General features: G+C 40.0%; 1 protein-coding gene across 2 annotated transcripts in view; it reads right to left on the bottom strand.

Moving 5' to 3' along the window:
* drp2 (dystrophin related protein 2) overlaps window positions 1-22,940 on the bottom strand; it is a 157,349-nt gene that overhangs the window by 86,065 nt on the left and 48,344 nt on the right. The window contains exon 3 of one of the 2 annotated variants that reach the window (XM_088293437.1): window positions 14,117-14,259. The exons of the other annotated variant lie outside the window; for it this stretch is intronic. Within the exon in view, the coding sequence (XP_088149563.1) occupies window positions 14,117-14,126 (10 nt within the window). The 5' untranslated portion in view covers window positions 14,127-14,259. The remainder of the gene's footprint in view (window positions 1-14,116; window positions 14,260-22,940) is intronic. 2 annotated transcript variants of the gene reach the window in all.

Raw genomic sequence — 22,940 nt, 5'->3', positions numbered from 1 at the left:
AATAGCAATAATCTTGCTCAAAAAAGTAATTTTTTTTTGTAGAAAAAGAGAAATGCATGACAATCAAAATGTATCCCGGTGGATATTGTTTCATGAATTTCAATATGAAAGTCAATGGGAAAAAAAAAAGGACTTTTACACTTCACTTGACTCGCCTTGTTTGGGGAGATCGATTTTTCAATTCAATATACAGAACAGGGGGCGCCTCTGTTTACAATGGTGTGTTTATGCTTCACTCGCATCGCTAGGTCCAATTCATATTGGCTTCGGCAGACGTGGCAAAATTGGAAATCACACTGTGTACTCAAGTAGAAATACGGATACTGAAATACCAAAAAATACAAGTACTGATGTGACTCATTTGCTTAAGTAAAAAAATAAAATAAAGCACAGACAATGAAATGAACATTTTTCATTTTCTTCACATGAGCAGGATAAATAGTATGTTGGTAATGATGCAGGTTTTTTTCACCCTGGTTGCCTGACATGTGATGTCCATATCTTATATCTTTACCCTTGTTATTCTTCAGTAATCCAATTTTGGCTTTAATGCAGAGGATGCACAGCTAAATCTATCAATGTCCGCAAGTGACAGCAGTTCAATTAAGGTGCCGGGTTCTTGAACTAAAATATTCTTTTCTATTTTGCCTTCAAATGTCATTTTGTAACTGAGGTATGTGAAGCACATTGAATTAGCTTGTGTATGAAATGCATTTTGGCTCGGTGATATATTCACACAGCATTTAAGTGATTCACTAACGTTTAAAATAAAAGTATTATTCATTGTAAGTTTTACACTGCATGGTACCTCTGCAAATTTCAACGCAACTTTGCGATCTTAAATTCAACAGAGCTGCTTTTAAGCTGCTTTTGCCCGTCGAAAACCAGGCGGTCGCTATCGAAAAGCTTTGCTGGATTTCAAAACACAAAAAAGTACAAGGGAAAACAGAAAGGACATCACAGCCAGTGCATACAAAGCATCAGACGACCAAATCATCACCACGTCCGTGTGTTGATACCGATCAGAATTGAACGGAGACTGCGGCTTAGATATCCATTGATTGACTCTCATTGCTGTTCATCACTGCTCTGTTCAGATGAAAAGCAATTATTTCCCAATGTGACAATGCCTACCTTAGCAGCAGCGACCCCCGAAAGCCGATTGGATCCACATTGTTAACTCTGTCACTGAGCTTAACTGAGTGTGGACAATACTTGCAAGGCTGGACAGTGAAATTCGGAGCCATTTAAGGAATGCAGAGATGAAGGAGGAGGGAGGACACAGGGAGACAAAAAGACTGTCCTTGTACACCGACAGCTGCTAATCCTCCCTTGGCCAAAGCACAAAAGCCTGAGCTCATGGTTCTGGAATGACGTGATAAATAATTGCACGATAATCGTTAGCTTAGCATAATTGCCTGATTTGGTTTTAACCTACTGTCACAATGGCAATGAAAAAAATATAGATGTGGTTGCTAAAAGAGTCAAAGGTCATGGTAACCCACTAAAGTAAACTGCTAACTGGACTATTTTTGCGTGTTCACAAAAACATTAAAAGTCAATTTAGCCAATTATTCTATTATGCTAATGCTAATGCTAAGGTTAGCAGAGGCGTACACGTGCTCTGATTACACTGAGAGCCGGTTCTATTATTTTGCTCCTCCCAAATAGCTTATTAATTAGTCGATACAAAACACTACCTTGATAATAGTCGTTTTACTGCAAGGAAATTCTGGCATTCAAACATTGTGGCCAAGCCCTGCCGCAAACGATTAAAATCCACAAAGCACAACTTTTATCGAAATGAAGCTCTTCATCTCACGTCAACATAGTTCCTTGGCGTCAAGATTCCACAAGATGGCGACAATGTGCTAAATTTGTCAATTTAACAAAAAAAGATTTCCGACCACGATGCCACAAGATTGTGGTAACCAACTACTTGTGTCTGTATGACGCTCCTTAACTGACTTCAACATCGTTCCTCGGCGCCCGGAAGTCAAAAGATGCCAGCCCATTTCATGGAAAGGAATAGGGAAGCATTCGAAGCGATCATGATTGATTAAGCATTTTCATGAAAATATTAATCACGTGAATTAAAACTAAAACAATATTAATTTGTTGCAATCAAAGAAAACTACTGATGAGTTTTAATGAGACGTTTGAGTGTTCCTGGAAATCCCAAGGGCCCGGCAAATTGCCTGTGTTTGCCAGATGGAAAATCTGTACTCCTACTGTCTGTTTATTTTCATTTATTGGCTGAAACTAGTTGGTCTGGGTTGTTGCTCCCAGTCTCATCTTGCATTTAGGTCTTTTGCCCACATTGCATTCATTGAACACACCGTCCTAACGGGACATTTCACTCCCAGAGAGCGTCGTAAAATATTCATCCGCAGTGACAGATGGCGTGATTGTACTGAAATGGAACTAATTCCACACAGTAATTGCGAAACACATCCTTCTGTCAGCCAGCGAGAGCCCACAACACTTTGTAATGCTTTTACACCCACAGTTAAAACGCTACGCACAAGCGCTAAAAACCACTGAGCGCCATCCAAAAAAGAGGTGCCAAGCTCAGATATGGACGCCCGGAAATCGTCAGCTGGCCTCCGCTGGAGGTGTTAAACGCTCATTTAAACTTGAGCAAATATACGCCACGTCAACAATAGCGCAGTTTGGCAGCCGGTTGGTGAAATAGCCGCTCGCTCGGTGGAAATGGAATCCAGCTTTTTTTTGGTGAGTCCATGTGAGCTTGGGATTTTGTGTGTGTGATGTGGGTTAGTGGAGGTTTGCACGCTGCGCTACTCGCCTGGCGCCCCTTGGCAGGCACTGGCTATGAGGCGAAAGAAACCAAGTGGCCTTTTGCAGCTGCAAGACACACACACACACACACACACTCACTAAAGGCACTATTCATATTCATAATGCTGGATCAAGTGCATTAAATAACACACGCTCCAGCTCAAGGTGACTCACACGGAACAAATATTGCAACATCTAGTCTTGGCATTGTGCTGAAACCATCAAATTATACTTAAGTGATATTTATTTACATCTATCTATTCCAGCAACATACAGTGACAGTGATAATAATTAAATGCACTTCCAGGAAATACCACAGAAAGCATTTGGTTGACCCAGACAGACTTCACACTCGTGAGTAAATTAAGACAAGATCATCATTTTTTCCGTCTATGCGCTTCTGCTTTCTCACACATTCCACAAACGTCCATGTTAGGTTCATTAAAAAGTCAATCTTTTGGGTTTGGGACCCCTTTCAGTGGAGAATTTTTTTCCAAGGAGCACCTCGTAACCTCGACACCAATTAAGCATAGCTACCATGCTAAAGGCCACGAGAATGGAGAAGTTGGCGAAAGTGGTCATTTGGCGATATTTAATTTTTTTTCAATGAAAAAGATTGCAGTGCTCGGAGAACAGTCAAAATTTTCAGGAGGAAAAATAAGTTGTATTCTTTGTGTTTCGACAGACTGAAAAGTTGTAATCCGACATGATTAAAGTCATATATTTCCAAGATTGAGTCCTAATATTATGACATTAAAATCAAAGTTTAACAAGCGACTTTAACCAGTGAATTGAAAAAATAAAATATAACTAGTTCTCATTATTCTGAAAAAATGCATCTTTAGTCTAAAAAACAAAATTCGGATATGCCTTTTGTGCTAATAAAAGAAATTAAAAAAAAAGATTATTTAATGATGTCAGACTTAAGTGATGAGACATCGCAATCATATTAGAGATTGCACCTGGCCAAAAGCTTATGAGGGGATTGAAATTGGAATGCTTGCTTGATTTCCATATATATTACAGGTCTGCACATTTTTTTTTAATAATATATGACGATTTATTGCACGAAACTTTGCAGGCCCATAAGCCTCAGCTCACAGTCCCATTGCTTCGAGTTTCAGAACTAATGTTCTAAATTGTCCTTTGTGACTGTGAGTATCAGTCTAGATGTGTCCCGCAACCAACCGACGACCAGTCCGCGGTTTAGCCGGCCTCACTCTCAAATTCATCTCCGATAGGCTCCAGCTGCCCCTTAATGACGACGAGCGCTATAAAATGAACCCGAACCATTGGCGTCCTCCATCGCCACCGTTCCTCATCACGCTTCCTGTGTTTTGCCCTCCGACCGCATATTTTATTATCCTTCGTACTCGATTATCTTCTCCATGTGACGATAATTTGCTAACACGGCGTCCCCACGCTAATTTATATTCCCAAGGTGCCATTGCGGTTCTGTGTCCTGTAAAGACTGAATGGAAATGAGAAGTCAATGGCCTGTGTGTGTGTGTGTTTATGGAAGTAGCCATAAAAGACTTACTGTTAATAAAACCTTGTACACAACATGGGGGGGGGGGGGGGGGTCATACAATGTAAGATTGTGGTACTCCCCAGAATATTTGCCAAGCGCAAACATGCTCGGCACACGTATATTTTTGTCAAGGGACCTCTGCTATTCTGTCACGAGATGGATTGAAGTCAACTGTATACACCGCTACTTTTAAGCAGAAAAAAATTCTCTTCCTGTGTTTCTAAATGTCAAACCTGTAAAACCCAAAACAAAAACTTGAAATTCCATCAGAACCCCAGCCTCTGCCAAGTCAGAGGAATCGCAGACGGCTGTGTTTGAATGGGATTCGGCGAAAGGATTGGAGTGTCATCTACATGCTCGTGTTTGCAGCGCACACTTCATATCAGGTAAGATTAACATAAAATCATGAAATGTACCATCAGTTCCTTCCTGGAAAATGACATGGGCTAGACTTCATTGAGCCTGAAATTACTTCCAGTTAGTCATTATTTGGAGGATTCTTTTTATATCCTACATGCGCAAATGCTAACTGCTTGCTCACTCAACATTAAATGTGCTTCAGTGTCCAGGTGATAGCCCCCCCACAATAGTTCAGATGATTTATAGGCCTTTAGTTTATCTTTGGTGTAAATGCTGGGGTTTTTTTTTCTATAAGGTAGGTGTAAATAAACAGCCAGTGTACGGTGGGCAGTCTTGTGAAATCGTCCATCCAGTGAGTAAGGGTGTAGGAATGGGTAAATATCATCCAGTCAGTCAGAGTCAACTTGTTAAAGTAACTATTACGGTGATCAAAGTGAGTTTGCCCACATACTCACTCACACATGATCATTTTTAGCGACCAATTTCTACATAAACAATGCTATTGAAACATGCGTTTTCAATCGAGTGCACTGGTTGTTTTTGCCTCCAGCTAAGGCGCCCCATAAATGACATCCCATTGGTTAGAAATTGTGAAGGTGTCTATATTAGTAATCATTAAGGCATGATGTGACAGAGCACATCATAAAATGATACTATAGTGTAGTACTATATTATTAACATTTTAAAAAACAAAAAAAAAAACAGTGGTTCTACAATTGAACCCTGCGGCACACCTCGCCTCATAACACACCTGCTTCATATTGGGATTATGATATTTTATGTTTTTATTCCCCCAATATATTCATGAACAAGTACTATTAAGAAGGAAGAACTCATTACAGTGATAATATAAAATAATTAACTCATTAACTGCCATTGACGGCTAAAGACGTCAATTATCCATTTTTCTTTTTTTTTTTTTTACTTGGCTGGTAGTGAACGAGTTAAGAGCAAGTATTAACTATTGTGAATAGTGGTTAAAGCGTTGAAAATATTACACCCGACAATTGACTAAACTAAACTATACAATAATGGTTGCTAATTTTCAAAGCCTCTGATAACAGGACCATTCGAACAAACCTCCGTGTTAATCTAATGGGCTGTAATGGTGTATGTACACTGCGTGAAATGGAAAGTGGAGCAATATGACACTAAAGAGGATTTAAAACATATCAGTCTATAAGTTAAGAAGATTATTTTGTCACTCAAGTGCGATAATGACATCAAAAGGCATTTTGGGGATTAGCACAGACATAAAACTACTCCTCGCGGGCGACAACACCGTCGAGTGTCAAGCAAACAAGTCCAATACATGGAAATCAACGGATGGAGACGCCCCCTTGTTTTCCCAAATACTTATTTCGTCTCAATAGCAGGCACCAAATGAAGTATTAATGAATGAAATAAATATAAAGACATCAATGCACAAACTGCTTTACAATAGCGATAAAAAGAGCAGAGAAACGTGCAGCAAATTGGAAGGACTGGACGTCTGCTTGTGAAAGGAGGCAATTTCGCAAAGCTCAAATGAAATCCTTGCTAATTAAGATGGGTTTTCATGTGCTACAAAGACTTGAAGATGAAATATTTTCATATTGAGAAGTCACGGAGCTGTCAGCACACACTTCAGTATGGCCTCCGTGTGGACTTTTACTCCGATTTCTTTCTTTGTGCCTGCACATTGACTAAAATAACCTCACACAATATGCATTGTTGACATGTAGCTTGACCTTGAGAATGTATTCTTACATTTTTTTCTATTCATACAATAACATTAAAATCAACGAATGCATAAGAAAAGAATATGCACAAAGCACTTTGTAGCGTTTATCCTGCGCAAACTCGATGGTGACCATGCGGGTCTGAGCCTCACGTCAAATGACTGTCCTCAATGGTGTCGGATTGTAATGCCCTCGTATATGCTCAACGATGATTCATTTCAGTCGCTTCATTCCCATGAGCGATAACAGAACGTACAATCAAACATGAGCTGCTAGTGGTCACAACTCACGTCAAAGCGCTCCACAAACAGACTCACCAACTGGAATCAACGCTGGAGCTAAAATGTTTCTTTTCTCATTCATCTTTTGTTGTCACAACCTCCACTCAACAAGCCCACACTCAGTGTTCAGAAAATACAGGTTGCTAGTCAAGCAACACGCTTAGAAAGGCTTAAGAGTAGCGCTAGCCAGTGGGTTTAGCAGCCCAGGCTAGCCCGCCGGTTAGCGCATTTGACTCTCAAACTGGGGCCGTCAAACTTGCTCGGATTCGAGACAGCAGCACCAGAACATATCCAAGAACACGCTTTCTGACACAGCGAGTCACATTTCCCTCCAGAATGCCTTGAAAGCCTGCACTGATTCAAGACACCCAGTGCTGGAATTAGCAAAGCAACCCCAGAACATAAATGAGATCAAGCTTTACTTAACTTGGGTAGCATATAGAGCTGACGTGAGTTGCCAAAAATGAAAGATGGTGCTTCTGAGATGGCAGCCTGCTAATGTTTTACTTAAAATTGCACTTTTTTTGGTAAATTTTCTGGATTTTGCGTTGTGACAATTCCTGTTATTTTGTACCTTTACGGGAGTTTCATCCGTTACATTGTGAGGAGCTTCGGCCCCCCATTATGGAGCCAAGTTAAAAACATTTATGGAATCCATAAGCCTTGGTAAAGATCTGTCTGAGTGGTTGAAAAGAAAAAAAATGTAATCAATTATGGATACTTCGCTTCTGTCCACGACAGTTCAATGAAAGGCCAACCCTGACAAACATTCACTCTAAATATTTAGATTCTCAAAACAAAAAAAAATATTTTTAAGGGATTAATATGAAACTAATAAAACTTACTCAAAGGCAATTTTCATCAATAAATGTTGCACATTGACTGCAGCTGCCTTGATGATGAAAACGTTCAAATGGATAGAAAAAGAGATTTAAGTGGACTCCAGCTAGGTTCATTCAGAAGCTCATTATGAAAGCGGCGAGAAGGAGGGGGGAAAAAAAAAAAAAAGGGGCTTTGACAGCGTGTGACATTTGGCTGTGCGCTCAAAAGTCCACACTCAGCTGTCAGGCATGTCACTTCCCATTTGCTGAGGGAGTCGCAGCCACTCCAGGAGACGCGAGGCCGGATGACAGCTGGCTGTCCATGAAAAATAAATAAATAAATAAATTACGAAAAATATAAGGAGACTGCATTTCACAGAGGCGCTGAATTTATACAGCTTGACTTCCTGTATAAATCAAATAAGTGACTCACATAGGAGATCCCCTCAAACACACTTTCCAATTCAAGCACAAAATTCAAACACAAAAAAAACCCAACAGAGCGGTTTGGTGTGAGTCGCAAACAAGCACCCGTGTCGGAATAAGTATGTAATTGGGACAGCGGGCACAAATCCAGTGTGAAAGAAGCCGTTTGCGTGATTGGGGCCACGTCCGTGCGCCTTTCACTGAAAACAGAAATGTCGGGAGGAAAAAAGACAGATTTGACTTATTTTGCATTCATTTATGAGAACATACACTGAGACAGAACGGACCAGAAAGACAAGCTTGTGATGAACATGAAAGGAATGCAAACATATTAACCTTGATACATTTTCTCAACCTATATTAAGCCGAAGCGCACAACTGAGAATATGAAAATTTACGGGTGCCGAACCGTGAGTCTACAGGGGTGGACTGTAATAGCCTGTCTGACATTTATAAAGTTTTGTTTAAGAGCAAAAGAAAAGTGCATTTTTGTGATCCATGTCACTCATTAAAAAAAAAACAAAAAAAACAGCACAGACTGAAAGTTATTGAAAATAGTTTTACACTTTCGACCAAGCGGCAAATGTTCCCGCAGGAACTTGTGCAAAGGTGGTGGAAACACAGACAGTTCTCAAGCTCCCTTTTGAACACTCTTCCCACTTTCCAATCAAGTTTCCAATTTTTCATTGATGTAACACAAACTCCTACTTGTAAGTTGAAAATCCGTTTGAGTCGACACGGCATCAAATCCGGCCTGGAACAGCCTCAGTGCACACAAACTTTGGCGCACCCGCACACAACAATGATTTGAGTGAGTTTAGAATGTTTCATTTTGTAGTTTGGGTCACTTTAGGAAAAAAACATTCAGATTTCTAATGTAACCTAAACCAGCGATGGGCGAGTTAAAGGATGGAGCGGTCCACAACTTTTCATCAGTGCTAGGAACACGTATGACAAAAATGGCATTTTAAATATGGACATGCATGTTTTTTTTTTTTTAATTGAACCATCATACACGTTCATTTTCCGTTATACATTTCTCAATGCATGTATAGAAGGATCCAGCCTTCAACAACAAATGGTTTGTACAATCAAAACATCACCACATACTATACTTTGTTACGTAAACATTTTCATTTCAAAGACGGCACAAAACCGCTAAACACTAAACCAACATTAAGGGCAAGAACTCATTTTGTAAGTCACTCAAAATTGTAATATCATCTACATCAGGGGTGGGCAAACTTTTCGATTGGCGGGCCGCATTGGGTTGTAAAATTTGTCGGAGGGGCCGCACCAGGGGCAGATGGATGGAATGTTTTGGTAAACTCATCGGAGAAAAAAAATAAATTTAATTTTAAATGAGAGAGAGCAAAAGCATGCCAACAATATATATGTCTTTGAAAAACCACAGTATTTAGAAAATAAAACATTAACAAGGTTTAGTCATTTAATTTTCTTCAAGTTCGGCGGGCCGGATTAAAACGTTTAACGGGCCGCATGTGGCCCCCGGGCCGTAGTTTGCCCACACCTGAGCTACATGTTCAAAAATGACAATTCAGTGCAGCCCTCTGACCTAAACAGTACGTTAGGGTTAAAGGAGAAAATCTCGGAGGTTGCATTACTGTAAATCAATGCTAATGCACTTTCTCCCTGATTGGTGGTAACCAGATTGCAGGTGAGCAGGAAAAATCCACCGTGAATAATTTGTTTCCATTAACGCAAGTCTCGGGTGGATTTTCATGCACTAATGATGAGCTAATGATATGGAGGAGGCCATAAAAAATTCAGCATATCATCGTCTCATCTCATGCAAAACATCAAAGTTGTACATGAACACGGCCTTGTTGAAGGGCTCAGCTCAACAGCCACCGGTGGCGCGCTTTACATTATATACCATAAGGGCAAGTTTTCAATGTTTCCCTTTTCATAAACATAACTGTCATAACAGCATCATAAACTGACTGCAGCCCTTGCAACCGTATTCCCGAACAAAATTGCTCCTTTCACTGAAGGGCAGCAAACAGAGAACTGACCTGACATTTAAGGACGCTGCCGTAATGTGTTTTCCAGCCGCCGTCATGATAATAACGGCGGATGATAAATCAGCGGTGGCTGTTATAAATGATAAACCGCCAACAATGCAAACTATTTAAGTCCGGATCCGAGCTTGTTGTGTGATGTGTTAAATGTCAGGAAGAAAGACTTTTAATAGAGTGTTTCATGTCATTTGAGGACAAAGCATATTGCCAGATTTAGCATCCTTGAGCTTAATGTAAAAAATTGTTTTGACTTCAAAACCAATTACAGTACAGAAGATCAGATTACAGTGAGGGAAGAAAAATAACAACGTGCATCAATCAATCTTTAATACGAGCCTATGCCATTACGACAATATTTCCCTGGTGTCTCATAAAATATTTGTCAAATTAGCCAAAGGATGACGAATTAAACCAAACTCATCACGCTTTTGCAAAAATCCCAGTTTCAAGTTGGTTGTTTTTAGGGGCTGCACTGTCTCATTCAAATTAGCCACTGCTCACTCAGCCCCCCTCTACTTTGAGGGAGCCAACCAAGGTTATTAATGAAAACAAAAAAACTAAATTTGAAATATATATATATATATATATATTTGTGAAATAAATCTAATTCCAAACAGGTACTTTTTAAAAACCGATAACTAACTGAAATTACAGCATGCGTTTATAAAAGAAACTAAAATGAACTATAATTCTAGCAAAAAAATTTCTTTGTGTATGTTTTTGCCAAAATCACAAATCAGCTTCCAAGGTTGATTTTAAATATCTATTTCGGTATTGCTGGACAGAAAAAGGAAGGCTTAACAATGGTTTGGGAATTTTAGTTTACTCCAGTCGCACTCAAAGATTACATTTAAAAAAAACTTCAAATAATACTAAACCTAATAAAAACTTAATTGAGGACAAGCACCCCCCCCCCTAAAAAAAAAACAAAACAAAAACTAACAAACCCGCAAAACAGTACGGAAACACTCTCACAAACCCTCCTGAAATGCTCTCACACACCATTGAAACGTTTCACACGACTGATTTTTGCTCCTCTCACATGCAATACAATACCGAAACACTCTCACTATTGCAGGCGTAGGAGTGGTTCATGTGCTCTAATCTCCGTTTGTTATGACTGGTTTGTGATGACGTCAGAGAGGTGCGACAAGAAGTGTGTTAGTGTGTTGAACTGTTGCCGATTGAATAAACGGGCGGTGCTCCCAAGTTGGTCCTGAGTTCCTATTATTGTTGACAAGATCTCAGAAAGCCCCTAAACTCGGACTTTATACCATTAAACTTGTTTTCACTCACATTCACTTTTAAAAAATGCTCATACACACACAACTAGAAATTTTACCCCAGCATATTGGATGAGTGTGTTACAGTATGAGAATGAGAAAAAAAATCTGCGCTGTGCATGTGAGTGTTTCAATAGTAACTTGTAGTATACGTATGCGCATACGCGCACACAAAGCGGCACACTGGGATCCACACTGACAAGATCTCATGAAATAATTACTGTTCAATTCCCAGCCAAACTCAGCCAGAGCTCTTGCGGGCGTCGACCCAAGTAGCTCTCTCTCTTAATTATCCATCCCGTTTTATTATGTAATATACAACAGCGCAAACAGATGCTGTTGGGAGCAGCGCTCTGAAGTCGGATTAAGGTGTTTGCAGCACAAGCGTGACCTGTGATTTCCGCTGTCAAAAACATTTGCGAGACGCTGCGGAGGGAGCACGAAGGGAAGATTGATATTGTTTGATTAGAAAACACCGGAGCGATTCCGCGGCCACATGGATATTTTATTCAAAACAACCCAAACAGTCGTCCTGTTTTGCATATTTCCAAGATTATTTGTCACTTGAAATCGCGAGCTGCAGCTTTAGTGGTCTGCAAAATTATTTGTAGTCGTATGATTTTAGAAGGTGCATCCAAACATAACGGAGTAAACCAATTACTTTCTCTCGATCTCAACTTTGGGCCAAATAAAAACTCAGATTGTAATTTATCATCATATAAATCTGCATTCCCCAAATGAATGCCATTTGTTGTTGTTTTTCAACAAAAGGTGTGTTATTTTTTTTTCTTTCAAGACCAAAAGTTACCAGAAAGAGTGCTGCACGAGAAAATGTATTAATCCAATAATCCATTCCAGGAAATAAAACAAATAAAAATATTTACATTGTATTTTTTAATGAGAAGAATAACACTTAATAATAATATTGCTCTAACAGTGATCATATAATTAAATAGAAAGTGAAGAATTCAATACTTTTTGCTGCATTTTTGGCCAGCTGGTCTAAACGTGGAGACAAGTCACAATGCCTCCGTAAACAGCAGTAAAGGTCAGCTGTTCTTGCCAGAGGATAAAGACCACATGCCCCTGAGTATTATTATATTATCCGTCTCCATGTGTTGATATGCTATGAATAAATGCTATTTGTTAGCCTTTCTATAGGGTTTTGCATTGTTCGTTAGCATCAAGCTAACAAATGTGGTTGTTTTAAATACATAAAATTCTCTTTGCTTTATGTTTTAGGGTAAAAATTCAACTACAAGTAATAATAAACAGCTTGAAGAATTGTTCCTAACTTGCCAAACTGCTGGGAGTTGTGAAGCAAGTTGAGTTTACTGCCATAATACAGCGCTCAGACCTCAAATTTGTACTTGCAAGTCAAACAAAAAAAAAAATCGTCCAGGCAATATTGTATCATGAAAAACTCGTAGGTTGGGTAGGCACCACATTTTTCCCATTTTACCTCTATCATTTACATACGTTTTTTTTTTCTGTTCATCTGCATTCCGGCATTTAGTGGTGCACATGGTAGTTGAAACGAGGGGGTGCTTGGAAAAACTTCACTGGGCCCAAAAAGTTTGAGAACCCGTCTTTAAAATATACACCTGCCGCACGCCCAGTGATGGGGGGAAAGACTCAAAGCTGTTTAAACGAGAGCCGAGTCCCAGTGGGAAGCGAGTCTTTAATCATTAGTCTAACCACACTCATAAAGCATCTGGGGAAGCCTCCCCCGGGCACCTCAGTGGGTAAACAATACCATTACTCTGTCATGATCCACAATGAAGATTTTTGCCACATGCATCTAATTATAGCTGCCAGGCCAGCGCGAAGACAAGAAGTATTGCTTTGAGTACCTTTTGTGGGTTTTGTGGAATAAATTGCGGGAATTTCAAAAAGTTACACATTAAATTTCAGTGCAAATGCAGACAGTCGCAAGATTTATTTTCTATCATTTGGATTTTCCGCAACAAGAATTCAAACAATGGAGTTTTGTGTGTTTTTTTTTCATTAACCAGGAAATAGCCTGCAAACTAGCATACAATAAGACAGGGGTGGGCAAACTTTTTGATCAGTAATCTCACCTCATCGGAGAAAAGTAACCCATTTAATTTGAAATGAAAGTGAACAAAAGCATTACAACAATACTTATTTGAAAAACCACATAATTTAGAAAATAAAACATTAACAAGGTTTATTCATTTAAATTTTCTCAAGTTCGGTGGGCCGGATTAAAATGTTTAATGGGCCATATGTGGCCCCCGGGCCGTAGTTTGCCCACGCCTGCAATAACCCCTCAATAGTTAGCAATAGTGCAAATCTCAAACTAATTCATGTCCCATGAAAAAGGTTTAGATGTACGGATACAGCCACAAGATGGCAAGGCACGACCTTTAGACTCTGGCATTAATAGAAGAGGCTATTCTCCTAACTTCGACATAGGTCATCAGCACCAAAATGTTATAAGATTGATTTGTATTCTTGTAAAATGTCAACTTTTTCAGCGAATGATGGTGGATTGGTACAAAAAATAATAATATATATATATATATATATATATATATATATATATGATTAGCTTATTACACATTAATCAGTATGATCTTTCTAATTTTTGTCTGTCTTTAATTGTTTCCGCCCAGCCAAGAATCCAAACAGTAATTTTTTTCAATCGTACAAGACGATATCATAAGGTACCACTGTACTGTTTTTGTCGTCTGTGGAGAGTAGAAGCTTGACTGAATGCAAGGAGCTGTACAGAAGCAGTAAAGCAGAACATTGTATGGAGTAAAGCACCAAAATAGCAACCAGACTGTCCTCCCAATCCCCGCCCCCGCAGCACCAACATCCCTCACCACAGTGCATCCTCTCGGAGGCAGCGGTGGCACCGCTTTAGAGGTGAGCGTGGTCCTCAGTAGTACATCCAACTTTTATGGGCATGCCAACTGTCGGTGAGCTGGAATTGAAGAAGCTTGTTTGTGGCAACATGTTTAATTGCCTGCGGGAGACAGGTATGAGACGCAACGAATTAAAAGACAGGAAAAGTCACTCTCCAATGCATTAAAACACACACCGTGTTGACTTTAAGGGGGGCATATGGGAAATTGACTTTTTAATTGCTTGTATACAAATCTCTGGAGAGCCTGCATACCCTCAAGCGTGAAAATAGACAAGCAAGTAAATGTTTTGCTCGCTGAACTATTCCAAAATGTGTCTGCATTGGGCCGTGTGTCCAGTGTAATTTGATGATGAAGTGCTGCTTCTACAAGTGAAAATACATAGATGGTTGTTTTATATTTAAGCACGGTTTGAAAACGATATTTCAAAATGACAGTGGTCCCTTGAGATACGAGTTTAATCCTTCCTGTGACCGTGAATAAAATCCCATTGACGTGTTCCAGCCTCAGAAAAAAAAAAAGTATTTTTAAGGAGGACAACATTAACAAGCGTGTACTTCCACATATGAACACTAGGGGGTGAAACAAAACAATGAGGTATCGAATTGTCATTTATTGGAGCGAGATATATGAAGGAAATGGCACGTTTACCGTACTGTCAAGCTCATTCACATGTTCGTAAAATGCCAACACGAAACTCATTGCAGCAAACCCTCCGATCGTAATCGAAGCATTCTTGAATCGTATCGCAACACACATGGCGACACGTATCGATTTGTCGTTCACTGTAGGCGTGCACACGCCTCGTACACACACTGCAGTCAGTTGACAAAGACATCAACGGAATAGGAACTGCGCAAACGGTCCGTCTCAAACTAAGCTCCTCTTTCTTTTCCGGGAACGTGGCTTTCATGTTCTTTTTATGGAATAATTAGGACGAGAAAAGAGACGCGTCGAAATTCAACAGAATTCCCGCTCAAATTAGAAATGGTGGGAACGACGGAGAAACGAGCTGGGGTGGTGTTGGGGGGGCAGTGAGCAGGTGGGTGGGGGGGGGATAGCTTTTGAACATCTGAGCGTAGAACTGGCATTCAACAGACGCTCTCTTTTCCTAGTCATCGCCATCATTTTCTCTTCACCTTCTCCCTTGTTGTCGCTTGCGTTTCAATCGCGGCAAAAGATGGAAGGAGTTTTCAGGAAAAACTGGCACGCTGTTTTCTTCCCTCATATCTTTGTATTCCCATTAGCGGAGTTGTCACCAACTACCTGACAGCGGCGTGAAGACAATGCCGCTGTCAATGACGAGCAGGGCGTGGGGGAGAAGTGTAACGGATTCCGACGGGCATGAGGGACTCAAACGGGAGACGCTTGTCAAGGAGAAGACGTGAGTGGCAGTGGAAGAACTCCGAAATCATCAACAAGGCCGTGGTTTGGGTGGAGGTGATGGGGGGTGAAATCCATACACTTAAATCAGTGATCTTCATCTTTCACGCCGTCACTGTATTGTGGATTTTCAAGGAATATTTTTTTTTTTTTACAGTCCTGCATGCATTACAGGAAAGTCTGAATTTAGAGTTTCAGTCTCGCACCAGTGTAAATGACAAGGAGGGAGTGTAAATTACATGTCAATAGTCAAAAGCTATGTCACTCTCAGAAATAATACAGAAAAGCTTTAGTCGTCAAAATATTTCAATTGATTTCACATAAATAAAAAAAATAAATAAATAAAAATAAAAAGGTCCGACATGGTCCTTCTGTGAGACTTGCAAGAAAGAAACTTAAGGACACAAAGCAAAGAAACAAAAGCCATCAATCTCAAGACAATGAATGAATTCATCGTGACATCAATCACATTTCAATTGTTAAAGCATCACGAAGAAGAAGCAAAGCTAAGATCTTGATTCTTAGAATAGCAGAACAAGGTTGCTTCAAATGTCTTGTCTTGATCTTGGAATAGGAATTGCGTTTATTTGCAAATCATACGGGGAGAGGGGGGTGGGGCGGGGGTCTGATGTTTCCAATCCCCAAATAACATCGGCTGGCGAAGGAGCTAAAGGACAGCTACAACCTGTTGGGAAGCAGTGAGCGCCACTGGATGCTGATGTGAAGCAAAGTAAGTCCGACACTAAGCTGCACTAATAGTCCTCATTCCCACAGAGCCGAAAATATGCTTGTGAATAATAATACATTTGCATGGTTTTATTTTATTTCATTTTTATTGTGTATTGAATTAGCAGGCGCTTGAAAGTTTATAATATCCGAGTCATCAATTTCTGTTAGCTGGTCTATGACATTTCACATTATACGTGAGCATTAAGTTAGCAAAATATTGTCCCCCATGCGCAAACAAAGCAAAGTGATGATGCATTATCAGCGGGGGAGAGGAACACAGTCTATTTTTTACTTTTAGAAATTGTATACTGTCAGCGCAAAGGCTTGCATTTTTATAACAAGAGTACTCAATACTTGAGTACTCACTGATACCATGCAGCCGATACCAATAATAGTTCTAAATACATACTATAAAATTGCATAAAATTTCCAATAAGGCAATCACAGATCATTCTGAGGAAAGAATTTTCATTTATTTTTGGGATCCATTAATTGTCGTGAGAAAACATTTACCAGTCAGCGTAGTCCGTTTTAAACATCCGTTCATGAAAAATACCACAGTACCAGTTTTTTAATGTCAGGTTCCAAATTTAATAGCAAATACACCCTTTTGTTGGTCTCGTTTTCTAAACCTGACTCTAAGGTCAGCGCTTGACCAGTCATGAAGCCCACCATGCATCATTTAAACATGTGAAGAGTCATGCAGGAAGAACAAAAAATATATATTTTTTTCATTATTAACCACAGCTTCCACCCTTATTTATTTATTTATTTATTTTTTTTTATTTTTTTATTTTTATCACAGGTCAAAATCATTGCCTTTAGAGCCACTATCACAACACTCAGCTATAAACATTTTGTAGCGGCTGAACTTTAACAAAACTGTCATATTAAAATGCAAATGTAACCTTGCGCGGAGCATCTGTTTGTACAAACAAACAAGCATAAAGCTGCTCGTCCCCTCAGTTTGACAACAGCGTTGGACAGTACCCTCAAGGGCTGCGCGATATGGCATTTAAAAAAAAATATATTTTTTATCCCCAAACCAGAAATTGGATGTTTTTCCTCCTGGCTTATAGCAAAAGAAAATAATATCATTCATAATGAGTTTTGCTTGTTTCTTTTTGTTTTCCCTTCTGGGAATTGCCTTATTTCTCCTGATTTCAAGCAAGCATTGAAACAGCGTTTAGTTGCATTACGTTCAACAGAGATAAGAGAAATAAGTGTTTTTCTTTACAAATAATGCGGGAAAAATAAGGATTGCATAAAATTGAGAGTTTATTAAGATTTCCTGAATCGTGTTAGGTATTTTGTCTTGTGTTAGGAAACCCTGTTTCATCTCTTGTATTTATAGGAATTCACAAAAAAATAAAAAAATAGTAGTTCTTCAGCAGGGATGCCCTTTAAACCCACAACAGGCACTACGTAAAAAACAATTAATGAACTTTTTTCTGTTAATAAGTCATTAAGACAATAATTTCACTCATTCGCTGCCATTGACGGATAAAGAAGCCAAGAAATACATTCACCTGGGTGAGCAGTTCACAACAACAAATGCGAGATCACGGTAAGAATATTGTTGATAACATTAAAGCAAGATGAAATTCAAATTTTGAAAAAAAAAAAAAACATCTACCTCCACATTTTCCAAATAGCTTTTATTATGCTGGTGCATGTAATATAAACAAACATTTCTAACTCCATCACGGTGTTACTCTACTTGAAATGCACCTTCACGAGCAAGAAAAGTCCACCGTGTTCCAACACTTTGCTTTTAAGGTCACCGTTCAATAAATAAAACAAGTCATTTATGCGGCAGGGGTTGTGTTTTGGCATAAAAATTTCAGGTGTTTAAGCAAAACAAAACAGTTTCACTCCAACGGGAACACTCTGGAGACCGACAAGCTGCTACAACTGCAAGCTAAATACATCTGTCTGTTCTCCGGTGACCATGTATGTGCGCGTGTGTGTGTGCGCGCGTGGGTGCGTGCAACTGCATGTGTGTGAATGTCATTTCTAGTCACGCTATTCTCGCGAGCATCAATCCCCCGACGACCCCGCCCCCGCCCCCGCCCCCTGAGGAGTGGGTCAGGTGCTGTGACAGCGCTGTCAATGAAAGATTTCCAACGCCGTCCGCCCACGCCAACGTCACCCCGCTACCCAGAATCCAACTCGGTGGAAGTGCGGCACGAGACTGGCAAGGACCAGTGTACAGCCGCAAGACAGTCCAAACATGAAATCATCGAAATTTAGAAAACGCTCCCTGCCGACCACCAAATAAAAATGTCAAAAAAAAATATACTGGTAAGGCCGAAAAATTTTGTAACAATCTAATCGGGATTTTTTTTTTTTAACCCCCTCAATATTGCGATTGAGATGTAATATGTGCTGATTTTTTTTCTTCTTATGTGTCAGCAAACACAAACAATACATGGATCTGGTCTGCAATAAAAATGACCAGATTTATGATAAATAAATTATTATTAAATAAGTCGGCAAGTTCAAAGATAATGCCTGCTACAAGAGTATCGAATAAGAATAGATTTTGCGTCTTTGAACAACATCTTTTTTAAGACAATTGTCCGGAAAGAATTTTGATTTGGAATCAAATGATTATTGAGGCATATAACTTATCGCTGTGGTAAATTTGCTCCCGTGCCAACCCCAGCTGGAGAGTACCTACACAGAAAGGCTTTTTTAAAAATAAAAATAATAAAATGTCCGTGGGCGCCCAAATAAGCAACCATGTCACACAAACCTGTCAACTTGAGCACTTTTGCTTGTATCAGATTGCAAAGGGATTTTATTAAGTTGTTTGTTCAATTACGTCGAGACACATAACTCGGGAGGACACAGGAGGCGTGAGTCAACCACTCACTGGCAGGAGAACTTGTGAGGCTTCACATTAGAGCAATGTCCTCCTGCACACATGAAACGTCCAATCAGACACAAGAGAGCCTCAAGTGGGCCACCGAGCAGTCAGTCCACATCAGAACCGATTCTCGGCACTGTGAGCCAACTCATTACCTCGGAATGATTGAAGCGCACATGCTATCGCTGTTCATCTCAGTGGATAGACCAGACTGAAGTTTTTCAAGTGGAAACTAGAAATCTGACCTAATGTGGGGCTTCGGGGGATTTTTGCTTCAGAGACAAGACTCTTTTTTTTTTTTTTTTGACACCAACTTTCGGATCCGGTTGTGGTGATTGAGTTATGCTTTAATGCAGTCTTTCTCAAACTGTGAGTGCAAGAATCCCCAGGCTGTCAGTAAGTAAGTCAGTGGCTGAATTTTCCAACAACTTTTAAATACTGTAAAGGTAAAGTTTCAAGGAACAAAATTTCAAATAACTGAGCAGAAGGGTGGCAAGGCGTGTTTGTCCGCATATCACACTGACTGGCAAGACCGCACCCGATTTTTGCTTTCTGCTCACCATGCATACCATCAGCCACTCAGAAGGTTCCAACAGATTTTTTAAATTGATGATGGAACATCCTTTGCAAAAATTTCGAAACAGACTTAACTTGACTTCAATGTAGATTTATTTAATTCTTGAAAAAAAAAAAGAAGAGGTATTTTGTGTCGGGTGCACAAACTAATGCTATGCTAGGAAGTAGAGTTCAGAGGCCACCTCATGAAATAAACATTATGGATGGAGCTCAGAAGATTACAACACTCGGAGTCGATGATTATGTTTTTAATCCAAGTGGGGAAAACTGAATGCGATGTCGTTAGCCACACAAAGACTAGGCGATAACTACCAAATCGAATTCACGTGCCTTTTTAGCCGATATTCTTGAACCGCTTAATCCTGTCCTCTAAAACAATCAAGTTGCGATTGATGTAGTTGTTTTAAATTGTTCCTAAAGCAAGGGTGGGTAAACCTTTTGATTGGCAGGCCACAATGGGTTCTAAAATTTGACCGAGGGGCCGGACCAGGAGCAGATGGATGGAGTGTTTTGGTAACCTCACCTCATCGGGGGAAAAAAGAAATGCATTGAAATGAAAGTGAACAAAAGCATTACAACAATATATATGACTTTGAAAAACAACAGTATTTAGAAAACATTAACAAGGTTTATTCATTTCATTTTTTTAAAGTTCAGCGGGCCGAATTAAAAGGTTTAACGGGCCGCATGTGGCCCCCGGGCCGTAGTTTGCCCAAACCTGTCCTAAAGCATTCTCTTTATTATCAGTTACTTCATTTTCTCAATTAAGCACACAACAGACATGAGGCTAAAATCTAACCAATGAAACAAAGCTAGTTAGCTTTGCTAGCTAGCTTAACAACTATTGCATTATTCCGCCAGTTGCAGTTGTTGCTCTTTTGTTTCAAACAACTACAACATGTTGCACTGACTGAGTTGAACAACATGCCCTTTTTACCGTACACAATTGACCTTCTCCAGCAAATTGCTTGAAGGACCTTCACTCGCCACTGCATACGAGCGGGGATTAACTCCCCGCTAATGAAGGGCACTTCAGTCGCCCTGTGACGACCAACAGATACCAAGCAAGCGTCGCTCCGCCGTACCGCGTTGCTCGGCTTTTGCCGCTGAAATTTGTAAAACCCGCTGAAGTCCTCTACAGACTGTTAAGTGCGGTCTGACTGAAGTGGCGCTGACACCGTGTACACAAGCGCTGAAGGCGCACACGCAGTTCAAACAAATGCGCGCGGCCTTTATATTTGCACATGTGCTGGAAAGACGGCGCCGAGATCAATAGCCGTGTTGCCGAGGCTAACGACGCGACAGCGTGACAGCGCTACGCGTACATCTACATGAAGCCGCCTCCGCTCTAGTTCATGGTAACGGCCTCACCGGCTTGACAAACATTCGCGCTCGTGTCAAGGCTGGAAGTCAGTTGCTCCCGACCACATTCGTAACAGATTGTGACGCTGTAGGAATCAGATAAGACAGGACCAGATGAAAATTTTCTTTCATTCTGAGGAAAATTAGCCACACAGATATGTTAAAACGAGCCCACAACTAGATAGCTTGTGTGACTTGCTCGACTTATTTGTTGTCGTAACTTTTCATAGCCAAGGCCTAGCATCTTCTTATGCGCTGCACCTGAAGCTTGCAACAAACTAGATAAAAAGAGTTAAGAGTGTGGAGTGACACACAGGACAAATACTGAGACATTGTTTCGGCGATGTCAGCTCCGCGTGGGTGTCGACCGAGAACAGTACGAGAACAGGATATTTGGGGCACAAAAGACGTTATTTTATTTTTTTTGGTTTTGCGACTGTGCCTCCACGGCTGCGTGTCAATCTTTCTGCTATTATCAAACCTGTTCGACTTTTAATTGCAGTCCTCTGTTGTGGTCTTCGGTATTAAAGCACATATTTAGGAAAAAGAGCCAGTAGACGTTTAGGCAGAACTTCAAAGATGTTTCAACCTTTATGTATTGTTTCATTTCCATGGCAGCACAGGATGTTCTGTGTCTATTTTCAACCAGGACGAGAATATCCTCAAAATTGTCGACATCAAATTACAAACAACGGATGTTTTCGCAATGTTCTAACAGCCAATCCGTCATTTAGAAATACGTTTATCTTTATTTATTTATTTGGATAAAAAAAAAAAAAAACTATTGAACGTAGATGACCTATTTTACCTGAAAAAAAATAAATAAATTGGTTATGATTAGAAACACAGACAGTTTTCCGGACTCGTTCAAGCTCACACTTTAATGACAATACCCTGTGCCATAATTTTTTTTCCCCGCTGTACTACAATTAAGTGTAATTGCACATCCACTCCAGTAGTTGGCAGTGGCGCTCTCCTTGCCCATTGTGCACAGCGAGTATTAACGCTACGGTTTGTTTAGCAACAAAAATGCTATTTATAGTTGCGGCGGAGAGTGGGTGGCAAATTGTTTTCTTCTTGCTAGGGGGGGTCGTAACAGAAAATAATCAAGAAGCACTGCACTAATACATCTAACATTGATTCTAGTGGACACCAGATGTTGGACAACAAAATATTTTTTTGCAAATTAAATCGATGACATTTATTTTTTTCATCACAGTACTCTTGTGTCAAACCTTTATTTTTGCCATTTCACACAAAGATCAGTTTTTGATGGACTGACATAGAAATATTAACCATGCATATAGTTGCAATTGGCGGGAGTCGTGCCGTGCGGTAAATTTCAATCACCTAAATTTTGACAGCATCAGAGCCTCGGTGGAAACAAACTTTTAACATCGTTCTTGTGTATTTTGGCCAATTTCAGCGTAAAAAGAATGACATTATTGCTTTCATACAACAAAACGGGTCTGAACAAAATGTACTTTTCCAAAGCAGCTTTAAGATAACATCGATTCTAAGAGGACTGCCCGTGCATTTACAGTTTCAAAGCGACATGCTTTGCTTTTTAGAAAGTTACTCATGAGGGATGATCCAACTCTACATTCTTCTGCTGCCCGTGTGACTTGTTATAGCCCTCCATTTCGCCGTTCCTGCACAATGACAGCACTTATGCATAAATGATTGTCACATTTCCTCGCCACGGCCCTCGGTGACATACCGGAGACATGCGCTTTATTTATGCATAAGCAATGTCCACATCTATCTAAGTGTTCTGCACTTTAACATAAATCACTCGCTTTCACTCCAGTGCGTCACATTAGACGTGTTTGTAAACTGGCCTATATGCAAAATGCCGTT

This window comes from Idiotropiscis lumnitzeri, chromosome 4 (assembly GCF_059441095.1).
Source record: "Idiotropiscis lumnitzeri isolate Australia: NSW breed Sydney's pygmy pipehorse chromosome 4, RoL_Ilum_1.0, whole genome shotgun sequence".
Classification (NCBI taxonomy): domain Eukaryota; kingdom Metazoa; phylum Chordata; class Actinopteri; order Syngnathiformes; family Syngnathidae; genus Idiotropiscis; species Idiotropiscis lumnitzeri.
The sequence above is the reverse complement of the archived record's forward strand: the minus strand, read 5'-3'. Positions and strand labels throughout refer to the sequence as shown.